A 23,717-nucleotide genomic window follows, 5' to 3' on the forward strand; every position below is an offset into this window, starting at 1 on the left:
CAGCCTTCTGGTGTGGGTACTCCTGCACCACGCTTGCGCAGCATATTCAGCAGAGCTGTAAACCAGGGCTAGAGCTCCTGTGCGAAGGGTGGATGTTGATGCACCCCATGATGTACCAGCCAGGCGACGCAACAAGTTGTTCCTTGCCGACACTTTTGCTCGTAGGGCTTCGAGGTGCTGTCTGTATGTCAGCTGTCTGTCCAGTATCACTCCAAGGTAAGTTGGGTGGGGGTTGTTCGGTAGGGGAGTCCCGTTATGAAGAACAGTCATCTGTCGATTGGCTTCCTTGGTGTTGAGATGAAAGGCAGTTGCAGTAGTCTTGGCAACGCTCAGCTTGAGTCTCCACTTCTTGAGGTAGTCTGTAAGTAGCTCCATGTCAGCCGTAAGCGCATTCTCTACTTTGTTCCAGTTCCTATCAGTATACAGCAATGCCAGGTCGTCTGCATAGCCATACTGCCGTGAAGCTGTGCAAGGTAGGTCGCTGATGTAGATATTGAAGAGCATGGGAGACAGAACTGATCCCTGGGGCACCCCATTCCGTAGGCGACGTGGTCGGCTACTTTGTCCATCGCTGGTCTTGGCTACAAAGCTGCGGTTCGCAAGAATTGTTGCGAGAACCGCACTAGGTGGCGGTCTGGAATGGTGCGGAGAAGCTTTAGTGTCAAGCCATGATGCCACACTGTGTCATAAGCTGCAGTGAGATCCACTAGAACAGCGCCTGCCTTGTTGCATTTTTCAAAACTCTCCTCGATATCATTGGTAAGCTTGACAATATGATGGGTGGTACACCGACCATGACGGAAGCCTGCTTGCTCATCCGGAAGTTGGGGATCAACCACTGGGTTGAGTCGGGCCAGAAGGAGCCTTTCGAGAAGCTTGAATGGCACGCACAGGAGTGAGATTGGTCTGTAGCTCTTGGGATTATCTGCTGGCTTGTTGGGTTTCAGGAGGGCTATAACAGTAGATTTCCTCCAGATCTTCGGGATGTGCAATCCAGTGAAGCAGGTCGAGTAAAACTCACGGAGCCAGTCCAGGCTCTTGGGACCACCGTGCTTTAGAAATTCTGGGAAGATGTTATCCGGGCCCTGGGCTTTCCCACATTTCAGTTGGGAGACAACCAGTGCGAGCTCAGCAGATGTGAAGGGTTTGGAAAGGAAGCCATCTACGCCTGGAGCATTCCAGAGTCTTGAAGTTTCCTGTTTGACAATCCGGGCGTGGTCTTTGTCTGCATTCTCAAAGTTGCCATTGGCTAGCAGCTGATGTGCGATGGAGTTTGCTGTGACAGGGCAATGCTTCGGACGGGAGCTGCGGCCAGTGAGACGGTTAAGGGTCATCCAAGCCAGCCTGCTAGAATGGGTGAAATCAATGCCTTGGACTGTCTCTTCCCAGCGTTCCCTCCGCTTCTGATCTAGGCATTTTGTCAGCTCTGTGGCCAGTGTGGCACTCTCTTCATCACTGTCAGAATGTATAAATGCATTGTAACATCTATCACACTCTTCATCCCAAGCCGGTATGTAGCTGCGACGAAATCCACGAGGGACAGCATGCTTAGCCGAGTCGATTAGAAGTTTGCAGAAGGCAGAGTAGGCTTTGTCCAAATTCCCGTTAGTAGGAAGAGGGAGGGTGTCTGTCCCAGACTCAACCAGTTCTCTGAACTGATTCCAGTTGGCCTTTCTGAAGTTCCATCGCTTTACGGGTCTGGAAGAGATTGGCACAACAGGGTTATCCGGAATGATGAGTGATGGTCTATGCTGTGACTTGGGGAAAGGGTCCAAAACTGAACGGTATGGGGACGGACCATTCAGGTTGACAAAGGCTAGGTCAGGGTTAGATGTTGTGTTCCATCGACCAGAGCGAAAGCTGTCGGGCTCTTTCGAGTCATACAGAAGGTGGACACCAGAGGCTGAGGCCCAGTCTTCGAGAGCAGAACCATCTAGGGTAGTCGTGCGGTAACCCCACGTCGTGCTCTGGCAGTTGAAATCTCCAGCGTACATGCAGGGCTGATCAAATGTTGGGATGGAGTCTACTAGTAGTCTGGTTCGGGGTGGCTTGTAGACGTTAATTACAGTCACACCTTCCACCTGAGTTGCTGTCCATTCCAGGTCAGAATCGGAGGCAGAGGCTGCTACTGCTTTCCACTTGGCCGAATTCCGCACAAAAGTGGCGATCCCATGGATGTCGCTTTCAGTGTAAGCTGCTAAGGTATATCCAGGGATCTTAAGACGAGAGCTGTCGCTCATATGGGTCTCTTGCAACAGGACAACACTGACTTTGTTGGTCTGCATCAAATGTTCAATGATGGTGATTTTGGCCTTGGTTAGGCCCTCTACATTCAGCTGCAGCAGGGAGATACCAGCCCGTACGGCATCCGCAGGTGCCTGCCCTGATGAGGGCACGTGCTGCGGGTTGGTTCTGGTCTGTTGTGGCTGACGATCCATCGTGTAGACGAGTGTAGACGAGTGGTAAGAAGTTGATTGATGTAAGTTCTACTAACTCTGGTAGTTGTCGTTCGCCTGACTTGCGCCAGTTGACAGGATTCACCACGGGGAGGTCGACAGCTTGAATCCCATCTTTCAACCAAGTTTGTTTTTCAACAATAATTACGCCAGTTACTTTTCGGATGGCTGCAAATGATGGACTATAGCTTTAAATACATACTCATGTAGTCTCATTTGTTTTTCATACTTTTTCCCAATAATGCCACAACTCAAAATCTAAAACCGTATGTGTAAAGTCGGACCCGTTGAACTTTCAGCTCATTAGACACAACACTTTTCGAGACGACAGCGAAAGAAAGAACTTTCAATCACGAAACCCGACTTCGTCAACAGCACTATTTATTGTCAATTACTTAATCATCAGAAATCACTTACATTTCTTGATTTCTGTTGAATGACAGCAAGACATACGAAATAATCTCACGGGTTTTTTTTCCAGTACCATTTTTTTTTTTACCTAAGTCGCATTTGTTGTTAATGACTCGGTCCGTAATTTTGGAGATGAATGCAAATAAGGAAGAACTTATAAATAAGTAAGAACTTATTCAGATTAGAGACGGTTAACCTGCCTGCACTTATGTGACACCTTGAATAATTATGTATCCCAATTGAATTCTTTAATTTAATACACAGGCAAAACTTTCCATGTCCTCAATGTCTCCAATTTAATTGACAGATAAAGTTTCAACATGGCCAACAACAGCGTGTATGAGACATGCAAATTTCAAAGAAAGCAATGATGTACCGCTTTTGTGTTGAGGTCAATATAAAATCATTAAGAAATCTAGGGCAACGACACCAGGGAAATGATGGCAACCTACATTACATTTCGTTTATTTTCCCCAGAAAACCGGTAAATCCGTTAAGCAAGTGTAACCCCCACCCCCCCCCCCCCCAAAAAAAGAAAGAAAGCAATAACAACACGTATTTCATGTGTTTTGTGAAACAGGGAGCTATTTACAATATGAACTATGATTTAACTTTATCATTTTATGATTTAACTGTATCTGCTATTCTTGGTTGTTTTGCCTGTTTCTACCTCCCCTTCCTGGTTTTGATTGTTTGTCTGCTGGGGTGTTGGGGTGTTTGTTTGCTTGTTTGTTCCCCCCCCCCCTCTTATCCTTCCCTGTCTTCCTCCCTCCCTCTGTTGTACTGCCCGGTTCTCCTATCCACTTCCTTTACTTAGCCTCATCTTCCCTGCACACTTTTTTAATCCCATATTATACTCCCTTAGATATTTCCTCCCTGGCCCTTGTGCAATTTTAGTGTTTTAATTGTTTTGTGCTTGGTCTGTGTTATGTGTTTGTCATTGTGCACTTCCGAGCATTGGCAATGTCACCAAGATATCACGTTGATGTGTAACCTGACTGGAACAAAATCGAAGGCAGAAAACAAGTCAACACATGTATTTTGTTTTTCATTTGTGTTTGACATTGTGTTGGCTTGAAAACATTATGTACGTGCCATTTTTCGAGTTTCATTGCTCTGATACGCAATGATGGTTTAGCATTGGCAAGCGACTTGGACAATTGACATTCAACTACGTTTTGAGAGGGCAAGGGTAAACACTTAAAATGCAAACATGATACAGTAGGGAAAAAAAAAGAAAAATCAATTGAACTAACAAAATCGAACGAAAAACAAACTAAAAAATAGTCACATTGTCCCATGAACGGTTGTGCCGAGTCCGTTCCTGATAAGGGAGATTCGGGACGCCGGACCCATTAACGAGCTGACACCGTTGACTTTGGACACGATGGCTGTTTTTTTTCTCTCTCTCTGCATTTTGTCCATTTTCAAAATTTATTTGTAAAGGTTTAAGTATCAGCAAGAGAAGAACAAGGAAAGATGACAACTTCGATTGTTCCGCGTAATCATTCAATAATATTGGAACTGCACACAATATCAGTCAAAACATGTATAGCTCATTTTTTTTTAACCTTAGGCCTAAGCAACGAACTTATCAATCACCCCTCGTCCGTTTCGGGATAAACACATTTAAAACGCGGGAAAATGTGAGGCTCAAGACAAGTCTAATTCACAAGTGTCAGTTTCTTAGTCAGTCAGTCAGTTACTAGGTGCTAATAAGGACTATAAGTCTATTCTGCTGAGACCAGCAAAAAGACAAACATCATGAAGAGAAACTGACACAATAAAATGTAACAATTAATTTTGTATAAAGGTATAAAAGCCCATCATGAAATAAAGATTGAGCGTATTGCGCGATATAAGGCGGGAAACAGTGTTTTTTTTTGTGAAACACAGGTATACGATGTCAATTTCGCAACCACAACCACAAACAAGGCACAGAGAACACAATATATTAATAAGGAACCATCTGGCCGAGGGGTATATTTAGTTTTATATTAAAAGTCTAACAGACGTAAATACACATTCGCCCATACAGGACTGTTTTTGTTGTTGTTGCTGTTGTTATTGTTATACCTGTTCACGGGGGCAGATGATTGTTGGTTGTTATGCAAACTGAAGCTGTGGGGGATTTCCGAAGCAGCTCAAGTACTGCGAAATTCTTTAGAATGTGGGAATTTCCATACGGTACTCCAAAGTTTACTCAACAAGGCCATCCCTCATCAATAGGGATAGCATTTTGCAGGCTGCTGTTAATATTTTGCTTTGACACAATGCTTTTGCAAAAGAGAAATATCGTGCCTTAAAATTGACCTCTGACTTCCAAAACCTTCCGAGTGGACTCCTGAAACTCGATCACTCGTTCAAGCCGGAACATTTGTTAAATAATTTTGCAGCGGTCACTTAATAAAACTCATATTAAACTTAAAACAGGAGAATCGATTGGCTTTTGGGAAGGACATTTTTTGTGAATAAATGTGCAGGATTTTTTTTTTTTAATTACGAATATATCCAAAGTGTTTGTTGATAAAACTAATAAAAAGTGATCCAAACGAGCCTGGGTAAATCTAGAATCCATCAGATGTATGTACGCATAAAACTTAGCGTCGCTATCATGTTTGTTCTCATAAAACAGACCTGACACTTGCAAGGCCTTGTTGGTTCGATGGAGAAGTTCATTCCCTTCTCGTTTAAATTATTTTAAAAGTAAAGATATGTTTAAATGCTCGTTGGATGGAGAAAACAGAGAAGTTCGGTAAATCGTGGGGACTTTGAAAAGAAAAATGTATGCGTTTATACTTGTTCAAAAAGAAATACATCCTTGCACTACTCTCATTTCACCGTTAGTCACTATACCTCACTCAGTTTAATTCTAAAACAGAAGGCAGCAGACAACGTAAATAATCTAAAAGCTGGACACATGTTTGCCACGTTGAATAACACCACTATTTCGGTTCTTTGACATGACTATCTGACACGTGACTATTTAATTAATGACAGCACTTTGATTTTCACTTCAACACATATCCGTGTATGTACATTTGAAGTTATAACCAAATCAGACCTCTCCTGGTGCAATTCTGTTATGAAATCCTGACAAATTCTGAGAACATCCATGTATCTAAACCGGGAGTTATCCTGGAATAATCCTAGAATAATCACCTATGATAATACAAAATAAAATGTAATTCAATGATGAAGTCTCATTCCACAGTAAAAATGGCAGTATAAATTATATATGTGTTAGCAGCTATTGTGTATCAAAACTATAATTATAACTCACCAAGACCGGATTGTCGTTAAGCAACGCACGCTCTATCAGCCCTCTCTCGGCTCCTGTGAAGCTAGCTGACCCTATAGTGCAACCAATACAGGTGCAAATCAATGACAACGTACTTGATTGCACTTGTGTGTGAGTCAAAACATATCATGCACTAACCAAACACATATACTGAAATGTGTGTTCCTGTGGAGACATTTCTTTGTTCTCGTGTAGTAAAGTTTTTGAGTTTGAAAGTAAAGTTTCAAAATGCTCTTATTTTAACCAGAATTAATTTCCTTGGCTGAAATTTGGACTTAATATTCCTTTTCTAAAACTCTTCAATTTGCGAGGAATCAACCCACCTTGGAAATTTCTAGTTTTTGTGTAAAATCCAAATATCTATTTCAAGGAAATCTTGGGGAGACGTATTCATCTATAGAAGTTGTCCTGTGGAGAAGTATACAATCTTTTGTTCCCTATTGTACACACGTCTCCAGAGGGCACGGTGTATCAGATCATACTCTCTCGAACTTCATGTGTTTAGACTCTATTCTACTATTTCCCGCACTTTTTCCTGCAACGAACGCTGACAGATCACTTCAGAGGAATAGTGAACTTGCGGAGAGGAAATAAGTGGAGGAAACTAGATGTAGCGCTGACACAAAGCGTACGTAGCGCCGCTGTCACTGTACCTCGATCAGCTTAATCCGTATCCTGCGTGGTACCGTTGTGAATGCAAGGACGTATAACTAGTGGACAATACTACTTAGGCTTTTCCCAATGTTTTTTGTTTGTTTACCTAGGTCAGTCGGGAGCCAAAAACTCGGTCTGAAATGAGAACCATGGATTTGAAAAGACACACCCTATTGCGAAACTGAAATTGTGGGGGATTTCCTCTGCAGGTCAAGATATTGCGCAATTCTTTAGAATGTGGGGAATTCCCTTGACTCATTGCGTAATTTGCATTTCAACCACTCCGGCAAGCAATCCTTGTTCACGCACCGAGGCCAGCTCTCTTCAATGGTGATACATATGGACAACTGTGCCACCCATGTGCAGAAAAGCATGCTCTGCGCGGTCACACACAGGGTGTATTGACCCGCCGACCTTCACAGCCCCACTGCGTAGACCGGACTATGCCATATTGCGAAACTGAAATTGTGGGGGATTTCCTCTGCAGGTCAAGATATTGCGCAATTCTTTAGAATGTGGGGAAGTCCCATTACTCATTGCGTAATTTGCTGTTCAACCATTCTGGCACGCAATCCTTGTTCACGCACCGAGGCCAGCTCTCTTCAATGGTGATATCATCGTGCCAGATTAATATATATATTTTTTGAGAACCCAATGTTGTTGGAATTATTTTGAAAGTAAAATACATGTTCATATGAACCTTGGAGGGACAAAGACATCAAGTTAGGAAAATTGTTCAGAATTACAGATACCATTAAATATGTTCATATTCGAAAAAGGCTATATTCCTCCCTTCGAAAGGAGGCAGCATATTAAATACTCTAAAAGTTGTTAGAAGCAAGTCCACAACTAAAGCAACAAAAACCTTTCACTTGACCAAACATAACATAGAAATTGAACACTCGCTTATCGAGAAAACGATTTGTTTCTTCTAAACTTGAGATCAATGTAGAGACAGTGCAGCATTTGTTTTCCAAATTTGCAACACAGTCCAGTCCCGGGGTAATGTGTCTCAGCTGTAGGATATGCAACATCTAAGATCCCTGTACCGGATTTGTATGTGAAAGCGTGCATTTACACTTCCACTGTACCGTTCAATCTGTGCCTTGGCGCAATAATACGACTAAGTGAGTGCAATAAGCAAAGCTCAAACTAGTTCCCCTTGTTGTTCCTCGTTGTAATGAATAGGAAGTGTAAAGTGGCTACAGGATTTTTTTTTCTGGAAATCCCCCAAATTCCCGATACCTTTCACTGATGCAGATAAAGTAGTCTGGCATGTATATATATATCGATCGGCCTTGCTTTGTTTGGTTGTTTATGCCAACGGCAGGCGAGTTTACTAGAGGACACGCAGTTGAATACAGAATTGCATTTACTTCCTCCAAGCCATAGACTTGAGGACAAGTCGCACAGTCGTATTTTGTCCGACGAGGCCCTCAATACTAGCGCCCTGTTTCCGGGCGCGGGGGCGTAATTTTTTCCATATCGCACGCTGTTAGTATATATAGAATTATGCTGGAGGGCCCGATATATGCAATTAGAGTATAATGTTTAAAACTACCACATCGATTGAGTCGCTGCTGTAGTGTCATGGATATTACATTGGATTACAAATCTGATGGTGCAAGTTCGATTCCCATTGGATGATTGTTGTGGTTTGGAGGATTTTTTTCAAGGGAAAATAAAGTCCGAGAACCTTAGGCCTACTTGCAACTCGACGTACTTCGAAATATGCCCATATGCATGTGTACAGAAAAAAAGGCGTACGGAAAATAAGACCGCGGCCCGGGGGTGAATTTTCTTTTCCCCAACTACATCCGCATACATGGTTGTTTAGCGCCCTCTACGATACTTTTATGATACGTACGCAGGTATTATGTTTATTTTCCCCCTGCGAACAATGCATAGCTCAGTCAATACAGGGTCGTGATTTTGCACCGCGAGGTTGCGGGATCGAATCACCGTTTTGTAACTGTTTTTTTTTCTTTTCAAACTTGAAGTTTCAGAGGATTTTTTATTAATGGGAAATAAAGTCCAAATTTCATTACGTTCGAATTCCTTGTTTTTCCAATTTTATGTTTTCTTCTCATGTTCTTAGAAAAGTAAAGTCCAAAATGCAATAGCGTATACGCATATTTATGCGGATGTCGTTTAGGAGAAAAAAAAATCACGGGGGATGTAGGAATCATTCCTGCGTGATCACAGTGATCATTATGAAAATCGTAACATTCTGCTAGGTTCATTTTAAGATTCTGCTACATTTAAAAACAAACTATATGTAGTGTATTATTGTTAGATAAGGCGTTCCATATACCCAAATGTGTACACTTGTGTAGTAACAGGGTCATAGGTCAACTCGTGCTTGCACGCACTGTGTGTATGAGTTGTATGCATTGTACATACGGACGTTGAGTCGTACTGAATAAACTCTCCGCCATAACCGTTCCACCACGACAAGTCGTCTCGCAATTGTTCATCTTTTCACCCACGTTTCGTGTTAAATACACGACAAATTGGCGACGAAGATGGCGAATGAGGACAGCCATGCGCAATTGCCGATGGAAAGGAGCACTTTTCTCCCCCCTTTTTCGTCTCACTACGATAAAGACGAAGATTGGGACTGTTACGTGGAACGTTTTGAGCTCTTCTTACAGGCGTACGGGCTCGACCCGAGTCAAAGCACCCCACGGGTGGCAGCAATGTTTCTCCACTCGATAGGGCCGCACTACTACAACGTTGTTCGGGAGCTCGTGGCGCCAAGCAAACCCAGCACGTTATCGTACGGGGAACTGAAAAAAATACTGCGGAAGCATTTGAAGGCTCCACCGATCATAGTAGCGGAGAGACGCAAGCTTATTAAGAGGGACCAGATGTCATCGGAAAGCATAGCAGATTACGTGGTAGCCCTCAAACATCTGAGTCTCCATTGCAACTACGGCGACAAGCTCGACGAAAATTTGAGAGACAGATTCATCAGCGGACTGCGCAGTGAGTCCACATCACTCAAGCTCATGGAAAAAGCCAGAGACAAACCTGCACTTACATTTGTGGAAGCAGTGGACTTTGCACAATCAAGGGAGGTGACTTTCGCTGAGGCACGGAGTATGAGAGACGACATGTCAAACCCAGTGAAAAGCAAGACATCAGTCAACGCAGTTCGCCAAAACTTCAAGCCACGCAGGGGTGGACAGACTGGATCTGGCCAATGTTTCAGGTGCGGAAGGAGTTCGCATCATCCGGACCAATGTTGGTTCAAAGAGACTAAATGCAACAGGTGCCATCGCATCGGACACATCGCAAGGAAGTGCAACTCCAGCGGTTTCACGGGCAGGACAGACCGCAGAGAGAACAGGAATTCAGGCCGTCGGGACTTTGATAGAGAACCTCCAAAGCACGACCAAGACAGACAAGGACCGGACAAGTTCCAAAGGGCACCAGCAAGGCCACGAAAGGACAGAGTGGGACAAACAAAGAACAGTAGGCCAAAGACGGTAAATAAAGTGAGCCAAGTACGTAGTACCAGTAGCGACTCCGAAGTCGATGATGATTATACAGTGTTAAAAGTGAGTAGTAGTAAGAGTAGCCATGGTAACGCTTGTAATAGTAGTAAGCGTAAGGACGAACAGAGAAATAATGATGCCATTATGGTTAAGATGCGTATCGAAGGTAGACTTGTAGAAATGGAATTAGACACAGGCTCTGGGGTGACAATGATTCCACTTAGCATGTATGAGTCAAAATTTGCTGATCTGCCCATGTCTGAGAGTAACAGAGTTCTAACCAGTTTTACAGGAGAATCAGTCCGACCTGTAGGCAAAGTAAGAGTTAATGTTGAGTATGGTAGCCAGTCAGTGGATCTGTACCTGTATGTTGTAAAACATACCAAGCATACTTTGTTAGGTAGGGATTGGTTACAGTATGTACGGTTGAACTGGCACGAAATTGATTTTTCAGGGGCTGAGACTGAAGATAACGTAGCAGTGGTAGAAAAAGTGAAGGCAATGAATGATTTGAAGGATATCCTGGACAAACATGCCACAGTGTTTGACCATGAACTAGGTAAACTAAAAGGCATCAAGGCTAAAATTACTCTACAAGAAGATGCTAAGCCAGTTGCATGCAAACCACATAGAGTACCCTATGCAGTCAGACCACAGGTAGAAAAAGAGCTGACGCGGCTCCAAAAGTGTGGCGTACTGACTCCAGTGACACATAGTGAATGGAGCACAGGTATTTTAGCCGTTCCAAAGAAAGACGGAACTGTACGGATTTGTGGTAATTACAAAATTACGATAAATCCAGTGCTAAAACCAGTGGCTCCCCCTAACATAAATGTAGAAGACATTTTGGCAAATTTGGCTGGTGGGGTCACTTTTTCGAAGCTTGATCTCGCACATGCCTACAATCAGATGGAGTTAGAGGAAGAGTCAAAGAAGTTGTGTACCATATCGACACACAAGGGACTCTTCCAGCAAAACAGATTGGTCTTCGGTGTGACCACAGCCCCCGCAATTTGGCAGAATGCCATTGAACAGGTATTGCAAGGATTACCTGGGGTTCAGGTATACTTAGACGATATCCTAGTGACGGGTCACACCGAACAAGAACACCTGCAAAATTTGGACAAAGTACTAACTCGTCTGCATGAACACGGGTTAAAGTTGAAGAGAAGCAAGTGCGAATTCATGTGTAGTTCTGTAGAGTACTTGGGGCACGTGATAGACCCAGATGGGGTACATAAGTCAAAATCCAAAGTCGATCAAATTGAACACATGCCTCAACCCAAAGATGTATCAGAACTCAGATCATTTCTGGGAATGCTGAACTATTATCGGCGCTTTATTCCGAATTTAGCTGCTGAAATAACATCTCTGAATGCACTGCTTGAGAAGAACAAAAAGTTCAAATGGACGAGCGAAGCAGAGAGAGCGTTCATAAAGGCAAAGCAATTGCTACGCAATTCAGGATTTTTGGTTCACTTTGATTCTGAACTACCGATAACCGTAGCCACTGATGCGAGCCCCACAGGTATTGGCACTGTGCTGTCGCATATTATGCCCAATGGAGAAGAGCGACCAATTCAGTTCGCATCGCGTTCACTGACTAAAGCAGAGAAAAATTACCCACAGATTGAACGAGAAGGCCTTGCAATGATATTTGCGCTAAAAAAGTTCTACATGTATATCTATGGTAGAAAGTTCACTCTGATCACCGACAATAAACCGCTCACGGCTATTTTTGGCCCAAAAACCAGTCTGCCAACACTAGCAGCGGAGCGTATGCAGCGATGGGCTATGTATATGGCAGGATTTGACTATGAGATACAGTATAGGAGCACAAAGGCGAATGCAAATGCAGACTGCTTATCACGATTGCCATGTATGGAAGCAATTAGTGATGAGTTCGAACCAACTGTTACACACATATTCCATGTGGAGGTCTTGCCTTGCTCACGTGCACAGATTTGTAACTGGTCAAAGAATGACCCAGTCCTATCTAGGGTGATAAGGTTTACTTTGGATGGTTGGCCAAGCAAACTGTCAGAGTCCGAGGAAGTACTCAAACCGTTCTTTCATCGCCGAAATGAAATAACCTTAGAACAGGGAGTCCTAATGTGGGGTATGCGAGTTATTGTACCTGAGCTAGGGCGCACTAGAGTACTAGAGGAATTGCATACTGGACATGTTGGCATAGTCAAGATGAAAGCTGTAGCCCGTAGCTATGTATGGTGGCCTAAAATTGACACAGAAATTGAAAGATGTGCTAAAATTTGTGTCGCGTGTCAAGTGACGCAAAACAATCCGGCACTTGCTCCATTACATCCATGGATACCTGCCTCCAAACCATGGGAGCGTATCCATGTTGATTTTGCGGGACCATTCGAGGGTGTTACCTACCTTGTAGTAGTTGACGCTTTCTCAAAGTGGCCAGAAGTGTTCATTATGCCTACTGTGACATCAGAAAAGACAATCCAAATTCTGCGCTCATTGTTTAGTCGTCATGGCTTACCACAGATATTGGTATCGGACAATGGAAGTCAGTTTACTTCAGCAGAATTTCAGAAGTTTATGGGTGACAATGGTATTCAGCATAAGTACAGCGCTCCATACCATCCCAGTACTAATGGTCAAGCAGAGCGCTTTGTGCAATCACTCAAGCAAGGATTGCGAGCTGCGCGACAAGATAGTGGTACGCTGCAAATCAAAGTTGACAGATTTTTGTTAGCTTACCGCAATGCAGCACACTCTGTGACAGGGGAGTCCCCTGCAACGCTGTTCTTAGGAAGACCATTGCGCACACGCTTAGATGCTTTGCGACCAAATGCAAAGATGCGTATTGCAGAGAAGTTGCATAAGCAAATAGAGTACAGAGACAAGCATGCAAAATCCCGCATTTTGCGAGAAGGAGAGCATGTATGGGTTCGAAACTACTTAGGAAAACAGAAGTGGGTACCAGGTTGTGTAGTAGAGAGGAAAGGACCATTGAATTATAAGGTCAGAGTAGACTCTGGGATTTGGCACCGCCATATTGATCAGTTGAGCAAAAGGATTGCTGAAGGGTTCACATCACCCTCCACAGAGGAGGAACCCAGAAACTTTGAAAGTTCAGAAGAGGGAAGTCATCCCTCCATCATGCAAGATTTAACACATGCAGATTTAGGGAATATGGGAGGACAAACTGTCTCCACTGAGGTGACCGAAGTCCCACAGTCTATCGCTGATCATGATCTTGAGACTAACCACAATATGGGAGTACAAGCCAAGACACCGGTGGAAGATATGCTTGCTCAATCAGACAGATCACCGCTAGTGTCACCAGTAAAGTTACGAAGGTCAACAAGGATTCGGAAACCACCTGATAAACTTAATCTTTGAAACAAAAGTGTAAGTTCATTCAAGCTAAAATAGAACTGGTTTATTTTATGCATAATCCCACACAGAAAAATCGTATATCATGCTAGATAACATGTGATCCGTATTTCTTTGTTAAAACCTGATATTGTTATATGTTAGAGTTAATCCGATAACAGTTTTCAAACATGATTGTAACTAAACCAGAAACCAGATGTGTTGTTTTTATAAGTGTTTGTTAAAAATATAAAGACACAGAGAAAAAGGAAAGGTGGACATCAGCATATTGTTTGTAAAGAACACAGGTAACTCAGCATAAACTGTACATGTTATTTTATATCCCAAGTTCATTGTTCTGGGCAAAATTACTCTTGTTGTCAGCGCACTCAGTCGATTGAAAAATGTTTTATGAACATTGGATTAGCAGGGGAGAGTGTAGTGTATTATTGTTAGATAAGGCGTTCCATATACCCAAATGTGTACACTTGTGTAGTAACAGGGTCATAGGTCAACTCTGCTTGCACGCACTGTGTGTATGAGTTGTATGCATTGTACATACGGACGTTGAGTCGTACTGAATAAACTCTCCGCCATAACCGTTCCACCACGACAAGTCGTCTCGCAATTGTTCATCTTTTCACCCACGTTTCGTGTTAAATACACGACACTATACCCAATCACCAATAATTACACGAAACACATTACAAACATACTCACATGCAGAGGTTATGAAATTTCCTGTTAATGTTCTAATATGACTTGTTGTGTTAACAAGCGAAGAAACTAGTCCACTTTTTTGTTCTTCGTTGTATTGAATAGGAAATAAAAAGGGACTCTGGAAAATTTCGTTGGAAACACCCGCGTACGTTTCACTCTTGCAGATATAGTTTGTCATGTATGCATATCGGCCTCGCTTTTCGGTAACGCTGAGCGTGATATTATACCGTGCAAACCCCGAGACGGTATGCAGCAGTCAACGCCGGTGGTATGCGTTGGGGTACTGGTACGATACGGGGCGGCGCATGCACACTAAACCCGGACAATTTATGACTTAATTTCAAGTCTTTGGAAACCCCCCGTCTATTTATACCTATTTTTAAGTCCTAAAAACTTTGAAGAGATATTTTACTTGCAAGCTCTGTACAAATGTGTCCATTCAATCCCTTACGCCTTGCATTTCCCACTTTGTATCCTCAATCCTCCAAATTCAACCGTTAACCATCGATCTTTTTGTTTTTTAGGGGAAGGGGGTTGTAGAAGGAGGACTACTTGTATTTATTGATTGATTTAAAACCATCTTTGATTTAAAACCATCTTTAATGAGGGCATGGAGAAAGGAATAGTTGAACGGCCCGCCAAGCCCCACAGGATATTTACTGTCCAATTAGCGACCCTGGCTGACCAGTGGTAAAGGCATGGAGGCCTCCCGCTGCGCGCCCACTGACCGACAGATTTACGACCGCGATAAGATCCTCTGTGCACAGGGTTCGTTGCCGCTTCGGCCGCTTCGGTGGAGCTAACATTCGTTCGTGTTTATATGAGTAAATAAAAAACGAACAAACGAACTAAAGCTTTTCGCATGCGCAGTAGCCGCCCAGCTGTTATTTTCATGCGCCATGTAATTCATCGAAAACGCTAAAAAATTCTCGATCTGCCGGTGTTTCAAAGCCCAGAATCCCATTTTCCTGCGGGAAAATACGACGATATTTCTTCGGATGACAGATTGAGAGGTAAGGAAAATTATGAATACATATTTCGATGATATTTATGCTGTTCCGACAAGTTCCGACGGCTGAAATTCGGGAATTTATATCGACACGTTGTCCTTTAACCATTCGTGTGTGTACTTTGGGTGTGCAGTCCCGTGCACATTTTATACAAGCATTCGTTTTCGGTCTTCGGATTCCGTTTTTATGATTATTTACGCGTGACTGTTAAACATTATTTGGGGAAAACAAGCATTACTCTCCCCTTCATCACAATGATAACGCTGTTTTAAAGACCGAAATCGTTATAAATGTCTTTTTTTTTTACATAAATTGATAGATGGATAGTGGATGATCAAATTGAAATGATTTTTTTTTTCATTTTATTTTTGGATCGGGATTTTCAATCTCTTGTTCTGGGCTCATGGTTTTTCACCAGACATGAGAACAATTTTGTTCTTTCGACATGTATGAGGGGGAGTGCCGCATATGTCTTAATATTGAATAGGCCTAGGCCTATTATTAAGTTGAAATCAACTGATTTTTATTTTTACTTAAATTATGGGCTGGCATCTGATCATATTGATTTTATCAGCATACTTCTATTTTTTTTATAGGGCTTATTGTTTCTTTATTTTTTCTTAAACTTAAGAAATTGTGACATGCAGTATTTAGTTTTTATTCAGACAAAAAAAAAAATCAAAATTAAAACGCAATGAATATTATTTTAATGGAAGCGACTTTTGAAGAAATATCAATTTCCAATTAATTTGTTTTGTTGTTATTTTTTTTTTTAAGTTTCAATATACTTATAGAGAATTGTGAACAATGTTACTTGATTAAATTATTATTTAATTAACAGTCAAGATCTATTTTTAATTTTTTTTTTGGTAGGCCAATTTTTAACGAGACTTGAGTCTTCAGATTTTATAACAATTTCCATAATTATTTGTATTTCTGTTTCAGTTCATTCATTTGTCGAGCTGGGGAGGCTGCTTCTAAAGGTTCCTGGTGTGAATTTTCTTCTTAGCGAGAAATTCAACCAGGATCCTTTAGAGCAGTACTTCAGCAAGCAACGGGGCTCAGGTGGATGCAGCGACAATCCAACAGTCGAACAGTTCGGCCATAACATGCAGGCCTTGTATGTTGCGTCCAGCTACGTCAAGGCGTCCAAGAGGGGTAACTGCAAAGTTCGAGGTGCAGATGAGGAGAAAATGACTGTGCTGGATAGCACACCCCTACATCGGAGAAAGTAATGTTATATTTAATCTTATCTGACCATAACATCTTTTAGACTCGTATGGGACCGTTTTAATTCTTTGGACTTAAGTACGTTGTTAGCTTGCTTTTAGCCTAAATGCTCAGCTCCCTTGTGTAATGAATGTTAATTAAGATGGACACCAAAATCATCATTCCTCATCGAGTTCCATTGCAGTCCATGCCATACTTTGAATTATCCAGTGAATTAATAAGATGAAGTAACATTTTTCTTGTCATATTATATTGAAGGTGGTTGCAGTAAACCTGAAAAGTAACTAAAACTGACAATTTAAAGAATAACGAGAATCTTTCATATCCCTGTTCTTTTATTGTTGAACATTTTTGGACAGTCTGTACATATTATCACTAATTTTGGATTTCATAAATTATTTCATACTAATTGTAGGGTTACTATTATCTACCAGAGTAACAAAGAAGTATCACTTGAGGCATGAGGGATGATATCAACCAAGTCTGTCATAGAAATGACTTCAAATCAGTGTAAATACATCATATCTAGGCTACATGAACATGAACTTGTATAATTGCACGCAGTCTCCATTACATCATGTAGTATCACATGGTTCAAGTCGATTACAATCTCGACAATACTTAGGATTCAGATAGAAAGTGAACTGTCCAATAAAAGCCAAGGTTCCTTTAACAAAATACATGTACATGTATAGACCTTTGATAATCAAAAGATACCTTGCGTTTAGTGTTAATTTAATTCTGTAACTTTGAATACGTATATGTATATGTACTACTCTAAGGTGTATACATGTACCTTGATTGGGAAAAAGTGCAGTTACAAACTAAAATACTGCAGCTGTTGAATCCCATTGCTGCTGTAACAGTTTCAATACAACGTAGTCATGCACGTATATTATTTTCCCTTTTAAATGACAATCAAGTCTGCTTAGATTACAGTGAAGTGTGTCAGCTTGGTGGGTAGTTCCTTTGTAGACATGGAATATCAAATCCATTCAATCACACACCCTTGATTTACATGCAGAGTAGCACAATTTAGAGATCCTTGCGTAGAGCTTTCTCTGCTTTTTTCCCTACGTTTCCACTGGTTGCTTTCTTCAAGTTCAAGTACACATTTATGAAAGCTTTTGCTCTGATTTTAATCCACTTCTTCACAGTCATGTTCAGTAAGTTCGTTGAAGTGTCCCCATTTATCTTTCCTTGTGTTAAACTGCACCAGTAGGTTTGTACCCGATGACTACCCTTAATGTTGTTCAAAAGAGTGCTCTGAATATCACATCCTGGAAAACGTTTTCAGATTATTCTTTGTCAAATATTTACAAGTCTCATGCTCCATGGATCGGAACAATAAATACACCCCATCAGACACACGAAATAACCCACCCCGATTTTGTTTGTCAATCCAGTCATTGGTGTATTGAAGAAATGTCCTAGCAGTTTCATCACTACAGTCTACTTTCCAAGATTTAAGGAATTTGCAATATGTAATAGCAGTGTCATTTCTTTGTTATTTAAGCTCTTGTACGGAGAAAAAGGAATATACCCGGACACGTATCTCAAAACCTGTTCTTCCTGAGGACTTAAACTCTCAAACTTTGTTTCAGCTGGGCCATCTACAGGTTTATCTGTTTTGTTTCTGTCTTCAATTATTGCCTGTAAAACTGCCTGCAATACAAATTGGCAAACAAGGTAGACGTGCTGCCCATCTTCGTACAACCCCATGGCTTGCAAAAGTTGTATCCACTTATCGTTTACCTCCAGTCTATACTTGTGAAAAGCTTGCCACAAATTCTCATAGCCCTCTGGTTTCGAATCTTCAGCCGTAATAACCACCCACAATCCACTAACTGTTGCTAAACAGAAATTCTGGAATTCTTGAGTGTTGATCTCGGCCATCAAACTCGCAACCAAAATTAGCATGCAGACCGCAGTAGGGTAGGCTGACGTTTACAAGCTATTGCAAAGAAAATGTGTGAACAATTTTATTGTTATACAATGTAGACCATAATGAATAAATATGTCAGGAAGCTGGACACATGCTGGAAGAATCATAAGACGAGAATTGAGATGCTTTTACAAGTTTTGAATTTTTTTTATTATAATATAAAAACATGTTTTGGAGACATCCAATTCACCCGCAACATGCATAAATGTTCAATAAATAGACATATGAAGTATGAACGTATTTACCAGGCTTTGTAGGTTTTCGAACTTTTGTCCCTTTCTTGGAAGATGACGGCTTATCCGTAGACTCCGATGTCTTCTTCGCTGTCTGACCAACTTTCCTGGGCGGTCTTGAAACTGTAACTGGAGGGGATGATTCTGCGGGGAAAATATTTTCAAAAAAGTCTTGACTTGGAGAGTAATGTACAGAATGTGCACTTTATAAATCCAATTACTTTTCCTTGACAATTGACATGCTTTAATTTGTAAGCGGGTTAAAAAATGAAAAACGAATGTTGGCATTCCCCTGCCTAAAATGACCATAAAGATACTGTTTTATTGAGATTTATGTTCATAATTATTTACCGATTTCTTCAGTCGAAGTTCCTGGGACTGGGAGTGGGACTGGGTCTGGGAGGCATCGACTACAAACCCAGGTATCTGGGATTGTATCGGCACAAACTCCAGCGCAGCTATATGCCACCAAACAACGGTGCATTGATCGTCATCACACGCGATCATCTCCATAGTGGAGGGCTCCCCGCATACACAATACTGCCGACCGTCATCTTCGGACTCATTATCGATGTCAGCTACATCGTTTTCGTCAAATTCTTCGTCAGAAACGTCGCTCAAATCGCTTAAATCGGAGCCCGTCACGAAATCATCTTTACCGTACGCCGCAATTTTAAAACATGGCGCGGGCGCAGCACGCAATCGTGACAGTCCCATAATGCTTTGCGGCGAGTGTCTGCATGGACTGCGGTCGACCGCGCTAATTGATTTACTGATAGCGCTCGCGGGTGTTTATGCAGCCTGGACCACTGCTGTTTTTACGACCGCGGCAACGAACCCTGAACCTGATCATTTGGCGCCCTCACATTACAAAAACTGTATCAATCCTTCAAAATCCAGATGATTAACACTATGATGTAGGACTCAATAATGCATGGGTGAACATAACAAGTAATTATAACGCCCTAGAATACCTTGACGCCAGCAGCAAACCAAATGACCAGCAAAGTAAGCTGAACAAATGGCCCAGCAACTACCCGGAAAAGGTAGCCAGCCAACAAGCAAGTTATAGCAAGTCAAGCAAGCAAGCAAGCCATCTTACAAAGCAGACATCATATAGCAAGCCGACTAGACAACCAACTAGCAAACCAAGCAGCCACTCAAGTAGCCAGTGATTTAGCTTGTTAACTAATGGTATTATTAAAACTCTAATTAATCGACGTTTGTGAGACTTAAGCGTGATGTCATTCATTAAAAAAAATCCGCTTGGAATTCTGTGTATTTTGTGTGACTTTCAAGCACGTATTTCTTGAATTTAAGTGGTAGACCAGCAAGAAAACATGTTATGTTACCGGTATCCAGACCGACGCTAAACCCTGGATGTAAATTTGATCAGCAGTTTATTATTGAATATTTTTTTTTGTATTGGGGGATGGGTAATAAATATTGTTTTCCTTGAATGATTAGTTTTAGCGAATTATAACCATACACATGTATATGTTTGAGGGTGACACAAAACAAAATCCAGTCTGCAATTCTTGTTAGTATGCAACAAAGACCCTTTCTACACCTACTTTGAAAGCTGTCCTTCAATATGTTCAGGTACACATGGGTACTATGCGCGGATAAATCAACAAACATGCTATGCCATGAAGAAAAGATTTGTGTGCCATAACTATCGTGAAAGCCGTTAACCTTTAGCCCGCTCATTCAAGCACGGCCTGCGGGTATACCGATTACAGCCCTGGATTTTCCAGATTTGTTGATTCTTTTATATTTAGACGTGAATTGGTTTTCCCCGTACGTACTTCACAAAAACTGCAGTTTAGAGAATTGTATTCATCGCTTGTAATATTGTAATCCTTTTGGAAAAAGACCAAGAACCATGGCTAAGCCTACGTTGCTTTTCTTAACAGAATATTCATAACAGCATAAACAGTAAACTCGTACACAAGAAAAACAATCCCCCGAAATCCTCCCCTAAAATCCTCACCATTTTCTAATACAGTGTATTGGGTTTTGCGCGCCCTTTGCCGACGTATTACACAAAACACTGTAAATCACTCGGGTGGGACTCGAACCTGCAACCTCCTGCTTAACAGAGCACACGTTATTCTTATAAAACAGTGCTCAATTCTACAATAACGACGTTTGAAACCTTAAAAAATGTTTCCTTCTTTTGGAGGTTTGTATAGGTCCATTGCTTTCATGCGAAGTTCCTTGGTATTGACTGTTTTCATGTGCTATCAATGGAATAATGAATAGCTGTACAATAAATTCATTATAAGCGAGCAAGTGATCAGGCCATTGTTGCAAGTATTTGTACGTCAACCACCAAATGTGCAGGTTGATATGATGACAGGTGAACTAACAACTGGCTAAAAGCTACATGCACCGCTAGCCAGCCAACAAGCCAGCCAGATGGGACCCCAAGAAGCCAGCCATGCAGCTAACCACTCAACGAACAACCCAGCTAATTATAGCCAGCCAACTAACTATCTTTTTAGCAAGCCAGGTGGCTGTACAACTAGCAACATACAGTGTCACGGGCAAACCAACTTGCCAGCCAACAGGCCAGTCAGACGTTACTGCCGGCCAACTGACAAAGTAGCCAACATATTGGCCAGCCAAGTCAACTAAAAGCAAATTGACTTCCAATATTTTATTCAGCAGCATGAAGGTGCACATGTTTATTTGTTTGCTTTTTTTTCTTTTTTCTTTAGGGTCAATGGGTTCAGTGTTTGATACGAAAACATCGGTACATTGTTGAGTCACGAGTTTGTATGATTATAGTTTTTATACTACTTGTTTATTTCTGTGAAGCTGAATTTTGTGTTTGGTCCTGAGCCAGCTACATTGTAATTGGTAAACGCATTAACAAGTATTTGTGGAAGTGTTTACTGACACTTGTAACCAAAGCAACCCTCCCACTCAAACACCACTAACCACAAATCATCCATTCATTTCATTCATGACACATTTGAGACCACAGACGGCTATTGAAACGGCAGAATTTTCTGCTGTAGATGAAAAGACTGTTCCATTTTATCAGCAGAGACAATTCATGTTAACTTGGGCAACTGTACACAAGCCTATGGAAAGTCTACACAAGCCCAATACTCCTTTTGCAACTACAAGGGTGCAGATCTGTAAATAGGCCCAGATATGCCTACGCGGGCCAAATCACAATTGTATACCCTCAAATAGTTTGCTATGACAGCATTTTATGGGCCATGAACTTGAAGGGTTTGCACAAATGTGAATGGGAGTCGTGTACAAGAGTGTCAGCTCGTATTTCTGTGAAATTCTCGAGAGAATTGCCCCCTAAAGTTTGCTACATGTTGCAATCGATGGGCAAAGAGACTACTTTTGGGGGTGATCATCTTTGGAATTGTCCCTAAAAAAAGATAAATAGGGCCTAACGCAACTAAAAATGAGCAGAAAACGAAATAGTATAGCAAGCTTTAATTTGTTGGGTTCTTAAACATAATGTGGAGCTGTGAGTATATTTAATATTGTTTTTAAGGAGAGGACGCGTAATTATCACTGAGGTCTACGGGAGTCGATTTGCAGGTCTGACATGTGACATCCCCACCCCTCTGGTGGATGTACTGTGGTCCATACAAGGATCTATTGATTATGACCCCGGGCATGTTGATCATGTGGCTGGACAATATAAAACATAAAAATGTGAGTAGCGTTGATTCCATGCTTGCTCGGGCGACGGTTTTTAATTAATTAAGTTATAATTTGACAAAACAGCCCATGTAATACATTCTTTATTAGCTTCGTGCACGAAATAATGACGCTAGCTGATACAGCTCTTTTTGGGGTTACATTGATTTTCAAACTACATGTATAAGTTTATTCTCAAGCTTTCGTACTAAAAGGAGTAACAAAAGAACTAACCATCAATTTACCAGTAGTTTTACGGAAATGTATATCACATGTTTGTTTACTCACATGCAAGTAACACCCAACATAAATAATTGACAGGCGCATTTTTGCGGTGGGGGAAGGGGGGGGTTCACTGTATCTCTTTGGCCCACTTCTCCCTCCAAATTTAACATCAACTGTATACGTAAGCAAAAAGTATGAAGTAATGCAACGACATTTTTGTTAAGTCTTTTGCTGTTTCTCCGATAAATCGCCGCTGCTAGTTTTGGCATTGTTCAAGTAGTGGAATTCTGGAAATTAAGTAACAGGACCGACAAAATTATTGTTCTAATCTACTGAAACCCGAAAGCTGCGCCTGTCGTTTCCTTTAAACCTATCAAACAACAAACGCAATTGCTGAGTAACTCTTTAAAATCCAATTACACAATCATATGAAGGCCTAGTTACAGTAGCTAGCTGCAATAATGTGATGTCTGTGTGGTCTATTGGAATCGCTTTTCATCCATGCTTACATCGGGTTCAATGGGCTTAGACTAGTAACAGGTTTCGTTTTTCCTTTTCTGTTAACCCTTTTTTCGTTTTTGTTTTGGTAAAGAAAATGTTGTCCTAGTTTTTAGTTGTTTGTGTTTCAGTGAAATCAAATGAAACATCTGATTGTGCTGCGTTTATATACATAATGTTAACTGTATACAAAGGAAAACGATTGATGATTTTGTTTTATACGCATCAAGAAAGGAATGCTGCAACTTGTTGCTATGTCCCGTTTTCTAAACACAGACTCCAAAACGGTGTACGATAAATGGATCGTTTTTTCTTTGTTTCTTTTAGAAATTAAAAAACGGTAACTAGTAAGGGGTTTGCTTTTTCTTTTTTCTTTACAGAAATTCAAAACCAAAAAAGGGTAAAGGGTTTGCTTTTCTCTTTTTTTTTTGTTCAAAAATTTTGAAACATAAATTGGCAAAGAGGTTGCTTTTTCATTTTTCTTTACAAAACTTTAAAACCAAAAATAGGT

The 23,717-nt window shown here is 41.4% G+C and overlaps 1 protein-coding gene across 1 annotated transcript; it reads right to left on the reverse strand.

Moving 5' to 3' along the window:
- Positions 1-17,812: 17,812 nt before the first annotated feature.
- LOC119735903 (chromatin modification-related protein YNG2-like) lies at positions 17,813-19,525 on the reverse strand. The gene is made up of 2 exons (XM_038209848.1): positions 19,227-19,525; positions 17,813-18,132 (listed from the first exon to the last, which is right to left on the reverse strand). Exons 1-2 carry the CDS (start codon positions 19,523-19,525, stop codon positions 17,904-17,906), a joined length of 528 nt encoding a protein of 175 aa, XP_038065776.1. The 3' UTR covers positions 17,813-17,903.
- Positions 19,526-23,717: the final 4,192 nt, after the last annotated feature.

This window comes from Patiria miniata, unplaced genomic scaffold, assembly GCF_015706575.1.
Source record: "Patiria miniata isolate m_02_andy unplaced genomic scaffold, ASM1570657v1 HiC_scaffold_29, whole genome shotgun sequence".
In the NCBI taxonomy this organism is placed as follows: domain Eukaryota; kingdom Metazoa; phylum Echinodermata; class Asteroidea; order Valvatida; family Asterinidae; genus Patiria; species Patiria miniata.